General features: G+C 35.9%; 1 protein-coding gene across 2 annotated transcripts; it reads left to right on the top strand.

The window, feature by feature from the left end:
• The first annotated feature begins 4,793 nt into the window (after window positions 1-4,793).
• LOC105041906 (transcription factor MYB54) lies at window positions 4,794-6,202 on the top strand. Of its 2 annotated transcripts, none has more exons than XM_010918975.4 (3): window positions 4,794-5,153; window positions 5,373-5,765; window positions 5,853-6,202. In XM_010918975.4, the coding sequence occupies exons 1-3, from the start codon at window positions 5,039-5,041 to the stop codon at window positions 6,020-6,022; spliced, it is 678 nt and encodes a 225-aa protein (XP_010917277.1). In that variant the 5' UTR covers window positions 4,794-5,038; the 3' UTR covers window positions 6,023-6,202. The 2 variants fall into 2 exon arrangements, with proteins under 2 accessions (XP_010917277.1, XP_010917278.1); XM_010918976.4 differs by having other exon boundaries at window positions 4,801-5,153; window positions 5,856-6,193.
• The last annotated feature ends 6,553 nt before the right edge of the window (window positions 6,203-12,755 follow it).

The following is a 12,755-nucleotide window of genomic DNA, read 5'->3' as shown; positions in this document are numbered from 1 at the left end:
TACGTGGGGTGGCCTACCATCTCTAGGCCCCAATACCAACCCATCAACTGCCTCATCAACCAACTTACATCACAGCGTTCTAGAACTTACACTGGCTTAGTTACTGCCTTATCCCACTGCTAATCTCGAATATTTTGGGGCATTACTCTATATGAGTCGGTGAGAAGCAAGCATATGAGAACTACCTTGGACACTCACTCTTGCCTCTTGGGTTGGGCCCCACAACATTACACGGGTGTGTTCTTAGGCTCCCAGTTGACTAGATTAACCAGGGTTCTGGAACTCATAGTTGGAAAGGGCGTTAAGTGCTAACACCATACACAGATTCTCGAAAGCCGATATCTTAAACTCCTATAATTTCTTGGCCTTGGGACCATTTTTTCATCCAGTGATTTGTTGGTGTCATATTCTTTCAACTAGTAGTGTAGGTTGCTGTGTCAATCTTATGTTTAGTCTGACCCAAGCTATCAAAAATACAATATCCATAGACAACAAAAATGTTAGAAAGTAAAATAATTAAGGCCAAATGCAAGAAGAAAACATTGGAACAGTTGATTTTGGATAGTGACATAAGGAAGCAAACCAGATAGTTGAAAAGATCACTGCCTCCTAACCCCAGCATTGGAAAAACGAGAAACGAAATTCCTTACTTTGATTAAAGTGTGAAGAAGAACTGAGTGTTCAGGGTCAAAAAGAAATGGAGTTTTACCTAGAAAAGTAGGTCGAACGAAATCTGTTGGATTAATTTTATTTTAGTAGTCAATTAAGTTTAAAGTACTGCTGAAAAGGTGGAGCTTGGAGAAATTTTTAGACATGCTGAGTTGCAGTTAGAGTGGGTATTAGGATTAATTAAATTTTGTTGCAGATAGTAACTAGCTCTTAAAGTGAAGAAGAATAATACTCCAACTACTGTAACTTAAATGTGATTGTCCTGGAAATCATGTCATCATAATGGTCCAAGCCTCGTCATGAAGGTCCAATTGTCATGTTGTTGGTCCTCCTTTGTGGAGACAAATTATAAAAAGGAATTTAGAGTTGGTGGGCACCTAAATCAAAATTGACTCAACCATGTTTTCCTTATCGCAAGCAATCATCAACTATCTCAAAGCAACAAAGAAGCAGGCGATGTTCGATCATCTTTGTCATGGAAAATTGGTCATATCAGGATATGGTAAATTGTTGCATATGGATGGTCACATGATTACGTTTTTCTAGCATCATTTGCACAATAGCGATGGCATATCAAGCATTTTATGTGCAATTTTTTAATTCAAGCACCTACTGAGCTTTTTGTCACAGTCACATTAGCACCACTGTCTTTTGACCAAGACTAAAAATGAGTGTGCTCTCTTGCTGATTTTTCTTCGATTGCACGCATTAGTATACAAGTACTAAGATTCATGTTTTTTTTTGATTAGGTTTGGGAATGGGTATATGATAATATTCAGCATTCACTAGCTATTGCCTCATACTGCTCCCTTGAGTAGTTTTCAAGAATCCTTGCTTTTAAAGTCTGCTATCAGTCTAATCTCTAGAAGTTGTTTTCCATCAATTCTGATAACGACATATTTGTTCACTCACCATTGTTTCTTGACATTAATTATGTTCATCAGCACTTTCGGCGAAAGAGGTACACTTTTTTTAAAATCGGTCTTGATGCGTATCTTCGAATGTCCTTAAAAACTGCATTGAAAGACAATCTATTTGTATATTTAAATTGATCCTGGAAGTTGCCCATGATTTCAAATAAATTGGAAGCATAAGTGCTAGTCCAACTGTATGCTTGTGCACTGGTAATGGATTTGAAAACCTAGAGCAAGAGCTAGCAATGAAATTATATATACACTTCGCTAGATGCAGTGTTCGAACATTTTCATGTCCTTGATATGTATCAATTGGGACATGGTGTGACTGGTCGACCAGCACATTATTTATTGTCTTTCCTGTCAAACAAAATCAACATAATCATTTATTGTAGAAAGAGATCACCGTATCTTCAATTTTCTAAGCATTATATAAAGGTGTTGGATTCTATCTAGTATGCATTCCAAAGCATGTATCATTTTCAGATGAGATGCTCACATCCTTTTCACGTACCTAATACCAAAAATATATTTTGATACATTTTTGAAAGAAACACATTTCTTTTAGTTGTGTTCCATTTCAATTTCCAGAACCTCGAGGTGTGACAACATTTACCCAGTTGTCCGACATTATCCATATCAAACATAAATTATACAAGAGGTCATAGAGTTGGTGCCTTAGTCCTATTATAAATATATTTCAGTTATTTTAGCAGTTCAGATTGTGTATTCTAGTCCAATAATTTGTACTATAAGACCACTTGAATTGCTTAATCAATCCAGTGGTCATGTTATTTCTGTTTGTGTTGACCTATATTCTAGTTATTGCCTATGCAAGAGATAAGCACACTTCTATCCAAGAAATAGGCGAAGGTGAAACATGGTAATATGGGTGTATGTGGTTAGGCAAGTTAGGTGTTTTGATGGAACTAATTTAAGAAAAATATTCGCTTTCAACAGTGCATTCAGTTAGGAAGCTAAAGATAATAAGTTCCCATCCAGAAACCCAAATCCTAACCTTGATATAGAGGAGGGGAACCGTCTTTCCAAAAGGAACATAAAGGAATTAGTTTTGCACCAGAGAGATTGCCCAGAATGGGAAGGAAGAGAATCTTATGTCTCTGGCTTTCATCTCGAAGTGAAGAACTTATAAGATTTTTTTTCCCACAAAGCATGGCGGATGTGCTGCATATGTAGATTTCGAGATGATGATTAGTGTATAAACCATCCCTCACATCTGATAGTTGTGTTTCACAACCAATGATTTTTTTTTTTTTTTTTGGATTGTAGTTTCAAATCCAATGATGTTGATGACCCAAGCACCACATAGCACATATATGCGCACTGTTCCTAGAAAGGTAGACTAATTACTATTGTAAGTGAAAACATACTGATTTAATGACTCAGACTTTGATTTTATCTGAAGAAAAGTCATTGTCTGTGTATATCAGTTGTGGTTAAAACGAAAATTTCCAATTTAGCTGACGTTGTTTTAGCTTATCCACATATGAAGCCATCCGAACAGAAAGAAAGAAGGCTTTTTTTGTTGATAGAATCCTTAATTTATCTATCAAAAAAGAAAAAAACAAAAAGAGGGAGATTCATTACTCAAGATCCTTTTCCCTAGCAAGTTTTGTCATCCTCACTAAAATCCTAAAAGGAAAAGAAAGGGACACGTTAAAAATGTATGGCTAGGAAGATAAATACTTTTTGTAAGATATATAGATTAAAAGCAGATTCTTTTTTTATTTTTTTGGAGGACAAAAATTGTTTTTCCTTTGAAAGCAAAGGAAGAGCCCAAATCTAACTTTGTGCTTTGTGTTTCTATTGAATGTCAAATTTGTTTAGCATCTCGGTGATGTTAATTTACTTTGTAAGTCCCATTTTTCATTCATATGGTACCTTTACAAGGGGCGCCACCACATGTGTCTTTCGATCAAAAAGTTTATCACCATGTTATCTATGTTGAAAGTTTTTGAACATTCTTTCATTTGCTTCGTCATATATCTTAATTTGAAATACAAATCAAATGAGTAAACTTGAGATACAAATCTTTGACCTTTGCTAATTAGTTATATATCTTAACTGGATCTCACAAGCATCCTAATATATATGATCGAGAAATACAATAAATAGCTGGTTAATTTCCAATCCCCCAACAAAACCTCTTGTCTTCAGTATCTAAAAGCATTTTATGACTAATCATCCACAGAAAGATTTCTTTTGTTCCTTCTATCACTCAAATACCACAAGATACGAAAGAAATTAAGAGCCGGGTGAAATGAGAGGAACGACAATCAAAAACTCATAACACGTATGGGTGGTTAGGTCAACTGTAAGCCTAGACTTTAGCCCCTGCATTAACTACGTTCGAAAAATTCAAAATACGTTCTTAAATTAATAAGCACAAACTCTAGTCTAGAATGGCCCTTGAACCATATAGACTGATAAAAGTATTAGCGTGCTCTCCTAACAAATTTAAATAGGTACCCTTAACTATCCATTTAGTAATATTAACCCCCTCCTAACTTGAGACTAGTTGTCTGTAACGAGAAGAAACCACAAGCATGTCAAGCGCAAAGTATTATTTTAGAGTGAGAAACAAAAACATCTCATCCTAACTTTGACTGGGACCATGTTTACCCTCTCTCACGTGCAGGGCATGCCAATTGTTGGTTTGGTTAGGTCAGGAGACCAACAAAACCGGAAACCCCACAAACATCTGATACGCTCTCCTTGTCTAACAATTTTAGAGCTGCCAACTCCATTATATTATATTATATATATATATGAGCCAACAGAACTACTTGTATAACTTAATACGTCTTAATTTTCTATTTGCTGCTTTAAATGGAATCTGATTGGTTAGTTTGAAGATGGGTTGCAATACCGTTGCATAGGAGTCTCCATTTATGTATCATACTAATCAACAGCTATATACTTCTCTACAGTATATGTATATATGCTTTCATGTACGTAGAGGGATGGAAGAGGATGTAAGTTGGTTCCAGGTAGAAGTTTGTAGGTTAGAAACATATGTGAGAGATGTTGAAAGGGGAACAACATTCACTCCACCAAGCAACCTCTCTCTCTCTCTTCCCGACCCCCACCTCCCCTCATTTTCCTTAAAAAATCATTTGTTAGCCTACTTGTACCATCAAGCACTAGTGTGACAATCTTTGAATTCTCCATAACGAAGAAAAGCTCTTTCCTCTTTATATTTATCTCTATACTAACTTCACCTTTGTCTTCTTTTCTCCATCCAAGGCATATATAGATAACAGACACAGCTCCTTCCGGATCCTCTTGTTGGTATAAATTTCTTTCTCCTTGGCTTCTCTCTCTGTTGGTTTTGGTCTCGGTTGGAGGGAGTCCATCAAAGTTAGAAGAGAAGCCACCATCAAGGACAGCCCTTCCCCTTCCCATATTTGTACGCTTCATCTTTTTGTGATCAAATGTGCACAAAAGGTCATTGGAGGCCAGCAGAGGATGACAAGCTCAAGGAATTGGTTGCCTGCTGTGGCCCTCATAACTGGAACGCCATCGCCGAAAAGCTTCAAGGGAGATCGGGTGCAATATACTGACCTATATTTAGTAGTTTCTTTTTTTCCCCCTTTTGTAAGAAAGATGGTGTATCAATTTCTAAGAGTACAATTCCATCCTCCTTTGTTCCATCCAAAAAAAAAAAAAAATCCTTCTTCTAACTTTGTGAAAGGATCTTTTGTTTGGGATATTATTATATATCATGTATTATGTTTGTTGTAACATGTTGTGTAACAATCATCACAGGAAAGAGTTGTAGGTTGAGATGGTACAATCAGTTGGATCCAAGAATCAATAGGAACCCCTTCACAAAGGAAGAGGAAGAACGTCTTATTGCATGCCACCAAATCCATGGAAACCGATGGGCAGTCATTGCCCGTCTATTCCCTGGTAGGACCGATAACGCTGTGAAGAACCATTGGCACGTCGTCATGGCTCGGAGGCGCAGAGAGCGATCTAGGTTTCATGGCAAAAGAGCACTTCGAAACTTCAATAAAGAGGGGTCATCAAAGCAAAACAATGAGGAAGAACCTCATGAGCTGAAAAACATGGTTTCCTTTATAGAGAATTACGGTGGAAGATATCAGAACCACCTTGCTCTTAACGATCATCATGACCACTATTTTGACATGTATGAAGGTAATGGTATAAAGTAGTCTCTTTTGATTAAATTTGGAACTAGGACAAAATTTTATTAACTTTGTTAGTGCATGATTATATTGACAGCAGATAGAGATAACTCAATTGAGTTCCATGATTTCCTCCAAGTAAACAGTGAATCTAACAACACCGAAGATACTTCGACAAGAAAGGAGGAACAAGACGAGGGCAAGGAGCAGGAGAGTGAGGCCAATGTTCGCTTCATAGATTTTTTTGCTGTCGGATGTTCCCAATAATGGTTGTTAGGAAAGAGAAGTAACATGTTTGGTGGTGATAAATGCACGCATATATACTCTCACATTGTGTAACATGTTACAAATTAATGTAAATGCTATAAAAGAGGTCAGAATTTATTTATATAAACTGCTTTATGCTATATATATATATATATATATATATATGAAGGGAAGGGTTTCCATAAGTATTGGTTATACGTAGTGATCTTGGCAAATTGTACTTGTGGTATACCAATGAAATGGATCATGGGCACACGCTGATGAATGTAATGTTTTCTCGTCTAGGTTTTATTAGGATTATTCAATTATGTTGTCATTTTCTTTAAACATATTAAGTGGTTAAGCCATATAACAATCACATTGCACCTTATTAAGCATGCTTGAAGCTGGCCAGTTACTCAGATCATGATATATGTGAAATAGTAAGACCCAAGTTCTTATTGTATTTACTCTTCCTCTTGCATGAATCATAGATATCCTTTTGTTTTAAAGAAGATTAGGTTATGGATAATTATCAAGTTGGTAACTGGATTGTGGTCCTGCTGTTGCACCATTCCTGCATGCAGAAGAAGATTCTGTGTCAGAAACTTCTTTTTTTGTTGGATGAAATGGGATGTTGCAAGGTGTTTTTCTAGTTTTCTTCTTCTTCTTCTTCTTCTCTCTCTCTCTCTCTAAGAGATGTTCTAAAAGTTCGGCCCAGGTAATTTTCATTGACTCTCGCCATTATTTTCACATGTGTATGGCATGTAACATGATGGTAGTTTTATCGCCAATTGCCAATGCAATGCTCTTTTTTTTCTGGTACTCTTTTCTTCAAAAAAAAAAAAAATAAATAAATAACTACAAGTTGTCCTGACTTGATGCCGATTGGGTTACTTCAATTTTTTTTCAATATTTTTACTTCCCAATAATTACCAAATGCCTACATTGGTAGGTACTTGCTAAATTTTTTCTTTCCTTTTCTTTATTTCTTTATTTCTTTTCTTTTATTTCTATTTTTCTTTTTTTTTTTTATGAAAGATACTTGCTAATTTCATTTGCATGTTTTTTGTTCTGGTTTCTTTTTCCAGAATTTGGAATTCTTAGTAGCCAGCATGTGAATCTCCCTTCGCAGTAATTTTTTGACATTTGACCACCAAGTTTCAGCCATCTTTCCTACAGAACCAAACATATGTTCTACCATATTCCATAAGTTTGTTCAATTAGTAGTCTAAAGCAATGACTTACATGATATAACTTCTAACCACCCCAGTAGGTAATCTTCTTTTTAGTGAACAAGAAGCTAGCCTTCATGTTGTGCAAATTTTGACCATCCTTTTGGCTTAATTGTACTTTATAGCCACCATACTAAGAAATGGTTGCTTTACTCTTAAATAAAAAGAAACGTTTACTTGGGATTACTTTCCAGTGCAATCATATATATCTCATGTTAATTTGCTTAAATTAAGAGGCACAAGTCTCCACATATGTGCATATTTCCAATTTATGGTTCATTAATTTGTTAGTCTGAAGTTTCCATGATATTATAATCTCATAAGAAAACGCATGTTAATTGATAATATGTTGTAGTTGTTCTGTTGGACCATGTGCTAGAAGATCCTTATCTTTCGAACTAATTGTTTCTAAAAAGAAGTTCATTCATCCAGAGTTTCATGTCCATTGATACAATGTTCTGTTACCAACTCATGCATGAACAAGAGCTAGTTGGGTATGTAACCTTATCAGCTCCATTGGCAAAAGAGAACATGAAAGGTACGACGGAATCTATATAAATTGAATTCATAGAGTGGTGATTAAGTAACTCAGTGTCACGCCCTCGACTCGAGATCGTGAATCGAGGGTCATGGCAACCGCCGCATACTCATAGAAAACTCTTCCTATAAGTATGCAAGGCATCTTATCATGTTATCTTAAAACAATAGTGGAATAATTAGTCACTAATTTAAATTCAAAACATAACGACCTAAATTTTTTTTTCTTTAATGTCTCAATAAAAACAATGATTCATAGTCCTTACATCAAATTCAATAAGACTTTCAACCGAAAATAAAAGTATAGAGATTCTGCTTCTGATCACTCTTCCATTCATATCTTGTATCATCTTAATTCTTCAACATCTGTAAAATCAGTAAAATAAGAGATAATGAGCTAGACAGCCCAGTAAGCAATGATCACTTTCAACAGATTTCATCAGGCATTTAAGTAAATAATCATTTATGAAAAATAAGCATATAGAGTTCATCAATTCAAAATCAATTTCAATTATGCAACATGATTCCTGCCAAATTCATTTCTTTTTCGAGAATTCAAGTTTCTTTCGAGATTTCAATTTCTTTTGTTCTTCAATTCTTTTCATCAACCATGAGCTATGACCACATTTTTCCTGTGGCAGGGTCATAATACCGCGTATCTGCTTGCGGTAGGCTACGAATCATCTGGCAGCCATGTCCTTTGGAACCGCTGGTCTCGCTGGCGGTTTGTCGCTGGTCTCTCTGACGACATGTCGCTGGTCTCGCTGGCGACATAAACCCTCAAGATAATCAATTGCCAACGTATATGCCCCCATTGGCGGGGTCCTTTACATAGTCAGGTTGTCAATTCATAATGTTTCTTATATCATAATTCTTCATAAATCATATTTCATATTCTAATTTCGATAATAAAATATATAATCATGTAATATCGAAATCAATCAATATAATGCATCATGAAATCAATATGTTCAATCATGCTTCATCATAACATTTCAAATAAGATATTTTCATAGCAAAATACCATTCATCCAATTCATACATCGTTTCACAAATCATGTCAGAAAAATATATTATAATTTAACAGATAAATTCAGTAAAAGTAAACACTACTTACCTCAAAAGAAAATTCAAACTAGAAATTCTAGAAATCTCAAAAATTCTTCTCTGAACCTGATACGTCAAATATCATATTTTTAATCAAAATTTCATCGAATTAAAAATAACTAAAATTGTTAAAATCTAATATCCCCATAAGGATCAATTTTGACGACAGCATCCAGGATTTTCGGACTAATCCATGGACACCCTAATTATATTTATTTTATTTATTTATTTATTTTATTATTATTATTATTATTATTATTTTTAATTCCATAAATTCTAAAAAATCTAAGAGAGAGAGAGAGTATAGAGAGAAAGTTTCTCTCTCTCCTTTTTTTTCTTTTTCTTTTCTTTTTTTCTTTTTTTTCTTCTTTTTCTTTTTTTTTCTTCTTCTTCTCGGCTCTTTTCCACGTCGGAACAGGGGACCGACGTCCCCTCCTTTTGCCGGGCCCTTCAGGCCACGGCCACTGCGGCGGAGGCCGGCGGCAGAGGGGGGCCACTCCCCCGGTTCCGGAGGAGCATGGCCGGCGGTCGATTGCGATCGCCGGCGCTGAAAAATTCAAGAAAAAAGAGATCCAAAATAGGGGTCTCTTTTCCGACCGAAAATCGGCGACACTTATCGCCGGCAGTCACGCGCAAGGGTATGGGAGGAAAGGGAAGGAAGAGAGGAAGGAGAGGAAGACTCACCTCGGCCTCCGGTGACCCCACCGGCAAGCAATCACGGAGAGAATCAAGACGGTGTCCGCGGCTTCGATCAAGAAAAACAGGGAGAAAGATAGAGGAAAGGGGCCGATGGTCGATTTCTAAGGAGAGGGGAGGTCTTCTTATAGAGGGTCCTAGGACTTCGAGAGGTCCTAGGACTCCCAAATTGCTGGGGTCTCACCGGAGAAGAAGACTCCTATTGGGAGTCTTCTTCTCGATTTTTCTCTGTTTCTTTTTTTTTTTTTTGTGGGCTTGGGTCTTGACATTATGGGCTTGGGCTATGACATTCAGCATGCAAACAATCAGGTGAGTTCGTGAATTTGGTAGAATATGAATTGAATATAATATGAAAGATTGTTCTAAACTAGTAGGTACGTCACCTACACAATGATGTCCTTATTGTAATGGTGTGCATGATATGCTGATCAATGGGCCAAAATGTGCCCACCTTGGAGGGGGCTTAGATTATTAGATAATTCAGACAAAACTATACAACCTGCACTCCGATGAAGGTAAGAAATGATGCAGAACAATTCTAAGATTATTAGAAAAAAATTCTAAGATTATTATAAGAGCAGAACACTTCAGAGACTTCTAGAGAATAACTAAAACTATATATAGTTTCAAATTTTGTTGTGCATGCTACTTTAAGAGAATCGTTGCCATTAATAGACATTCGGTGTACTTTGTCTAGTATAGTAGTATATTTGAGGAAGTAGTTTGTTTGCTTATCTTTGCCTTATATGTACGCTATAAATCGGAGATATTCTGCCATCCCATTTCCTTTAATATGTTTATCTAGAGAAACTAATGAATGACCTACATGCCTCATTTGTAGGGGTGCAAATAGGTCGGATTAGATCGGATCATGAGTGATCCTGATCTAATCCGATTCTTTGATCTGGTTCTAACGTTAGATCTAGACCCAATCTAATAAAAGATTGAATCAGAATTGGATCGGATTCACGATCAAGATTTTCGATACAATAGGTCATTTGAGTCAAATCAGATTCATATATAACCCACCTCCAACATGAAAAGTTCAGATCTGAGTCTGATTTGAGTTAAATGTAGCCAACTATATTTTATACCATATAGCCAACTATTATTAACTACATAAAATAGACAATAAATAATATTTCTCTCAAAACAATTAGGATATAAAAGTAATTTTAAACCTATCTTTATATTAAAAATATTGCTCATATAAGTCTTAAATCACAACTTAAAGGCTCTAACAGGTTTGAGTTCTAATGGTGTATACCGAGTTTAGGTCAAGCCAGATTTGAATTGAGTAAATCCAGACCCAACCCGAAGAATAGAATGTGTCCAATTTTAGAACCCAACCTAGCTCCATGGATCTTTTAAAATGGGTTAGATTAGGTCTAAATGGATTAGACTGAGTCATGGTTTAAGGCCTATAGATATATTATATTTGATAATGTAACAATCTAGGATCTCATCGAAAATGCTAACTATAAGGCAATATTTGGATCCTTAACTCTGTATAAGCATTTAAGATCTATCTGATGCATGACCAATATGAGACCAATTATAAGCCTACATGGATCCTTACATACTCCTATCTTTTAAGCCTTGGTATCCTTATCAATCTTAAGTCCAAATCCATTCTAATTTAATCACAAGTATCATGAATCCAATGATAAATATCATGATCAGCCTATGATCAACCCAAATAAGCCTACGTCCCCTCATGCATTTGGGCCATGGCTTTGGTCTTCTCTGGTAACATTCATAACAATCCAAAATCTTACCGAGAGGGCTAGCCAAGAAGAGATCGATTAATTATTTAGGTTTTTTGATCCTGCATAAGTATTCAAGATCTATTCGATGCATTGGCAATGTGAGACTAATCATATGCTTGTACAGGACCTCATATGATATGACTAGGCCCAACCCATTGGTTTTCCGATATCAATATTTCCTTAAATCTTGGTGATTTTGATAGAAATATTCCTCATTTGTATAAGTTGATATTTTTGAAGGTTAAGTATTTCAGAGGGTTGGGCACCAATTAGTATAATTGCCCATCATTAAGGGTTACGAACTAGAGACTCATGTTCAGGTCCCAACCTTATCCCAATTTCATCCAGTCTTTTTCTCATCTTAGTTTTCAGGAAATAGGTGTTTGAAATTCTGGTCAATTAGCCACAATGATAGAATTTTAACGAAGGGTGATGTGGTGAAAGGGAATTAGCTAAGTAGGTTTTATTTGTCTTGTGTTTTTGAATCCTCAAACAATTGGTCATCTAGTTTTGCTTGGTCTATTTTCCAGGTGGGTTGGGTTGCGATTTCAAGACAACAGATAAATTGGAGGGTCTAGATCATTTTTAGTTGCAAAATTAGATGAAGGCAAAGATAGAGATAAGAATAGGTTAATACTTAGTAGCAAATATTGCAGCAGTAACAAAGATATGAATGTAACGCAGAGAAAGAAATGCCGATATTTTTTTTTTCTCAATGGATCATGGATTGAGTAAATATATATTATTTTAGTTAAATTTTAACCCTTTTTCTTTTGCTTTGGTGCGTTCTTAGAAAGTAAGAGGACTCGAATGGCGTTTCATTTTTCTTCCCTTTTTTTTTTTAAAAAAAAAAAGTTAGAGACTTGGAGCACTGCTAATTAGAATTACTTGGGTCTAATCAACATTCCATGTCAAACACTTTTCAAAGTTCAAATTTAGAATGTGATCCCGAGTAGAGGGTGGGTTCAACTGCTCCCAGCCTATTTGTGCCATTATTTTTTAAAAACAAAAACGTATGGAGGAGGAAAGATTCCTCCCCGGTTTCTTTATTGCTTGTGCGGGACATGTACATGATTGATTATTGACAGAAGGACCGCCACTCCACGTTCGGCCATCTCATCGACTTTCCATGAAAATAGCATCCCACAGTACTTCTTATCGGTGGGAGGTAACGCAAGCATGATAAGATATAGATAGATATTATGTCACGCCGCATCTGGCCATCCCACTAATATGACTGGGTACGTGACAGAGCCGTATACCTAAAAGATATGACCCATAGGACATACAAGGTCGAAGAAAAAAATTACGTGTAGTGTCCGTATGGCTAAACTGCAATACTAAGCTTTTTTTAGAAATATAATAATTATTCCTAAACTAATATTATGCGACTTTATTTTCAAACACATT

This window comes from Elaeis guineensis, chromosome 3 (genome assembly GCF_000442705.2).
Source record: "Elaeis guineensis isolate ETL-2024a chromosome 3, EG11, whole genome shotgun sequence".
NCBI lineage: Eukaryota > Viridiplantae > Streptophyta > Magnoliopsida > Arecales > Arecaceae > Elaeis > Elaeis guineensis.
The sequence above is the reverse complement of the archived record's forward strand: the minus strand, read 5'-3'. Positions and strand labels throughout refer to the sequence as shown.

What these genes read in the sequence shown, in the direction of transcription:
- LOC105041906 (XM_010918975.4), top strand. Translation starts at nt 5,039, where the DNA reads ATGTGCACAAAAGGTCATTGGAGGCCAGCAGAGGATGACAAGCTCAAG. An exon ending in AAAGCTTCAAGGGAGATCGG is followed by an intron (nt 5,154 to 5,372) that starts GTGCAATATACT and finishes CAATCATCACAG; the next exon opens with GAAAGAGTTGTAGGTTGAGA. An exon ending in CTATTTTGACATGTATGAAG is followed by an intron (nt 5,766 to 5,852) that starts GTAATGGTATAA and finishes TTATATTGACAG; the next exon opens with CAGATAGAGATAACTCAATT.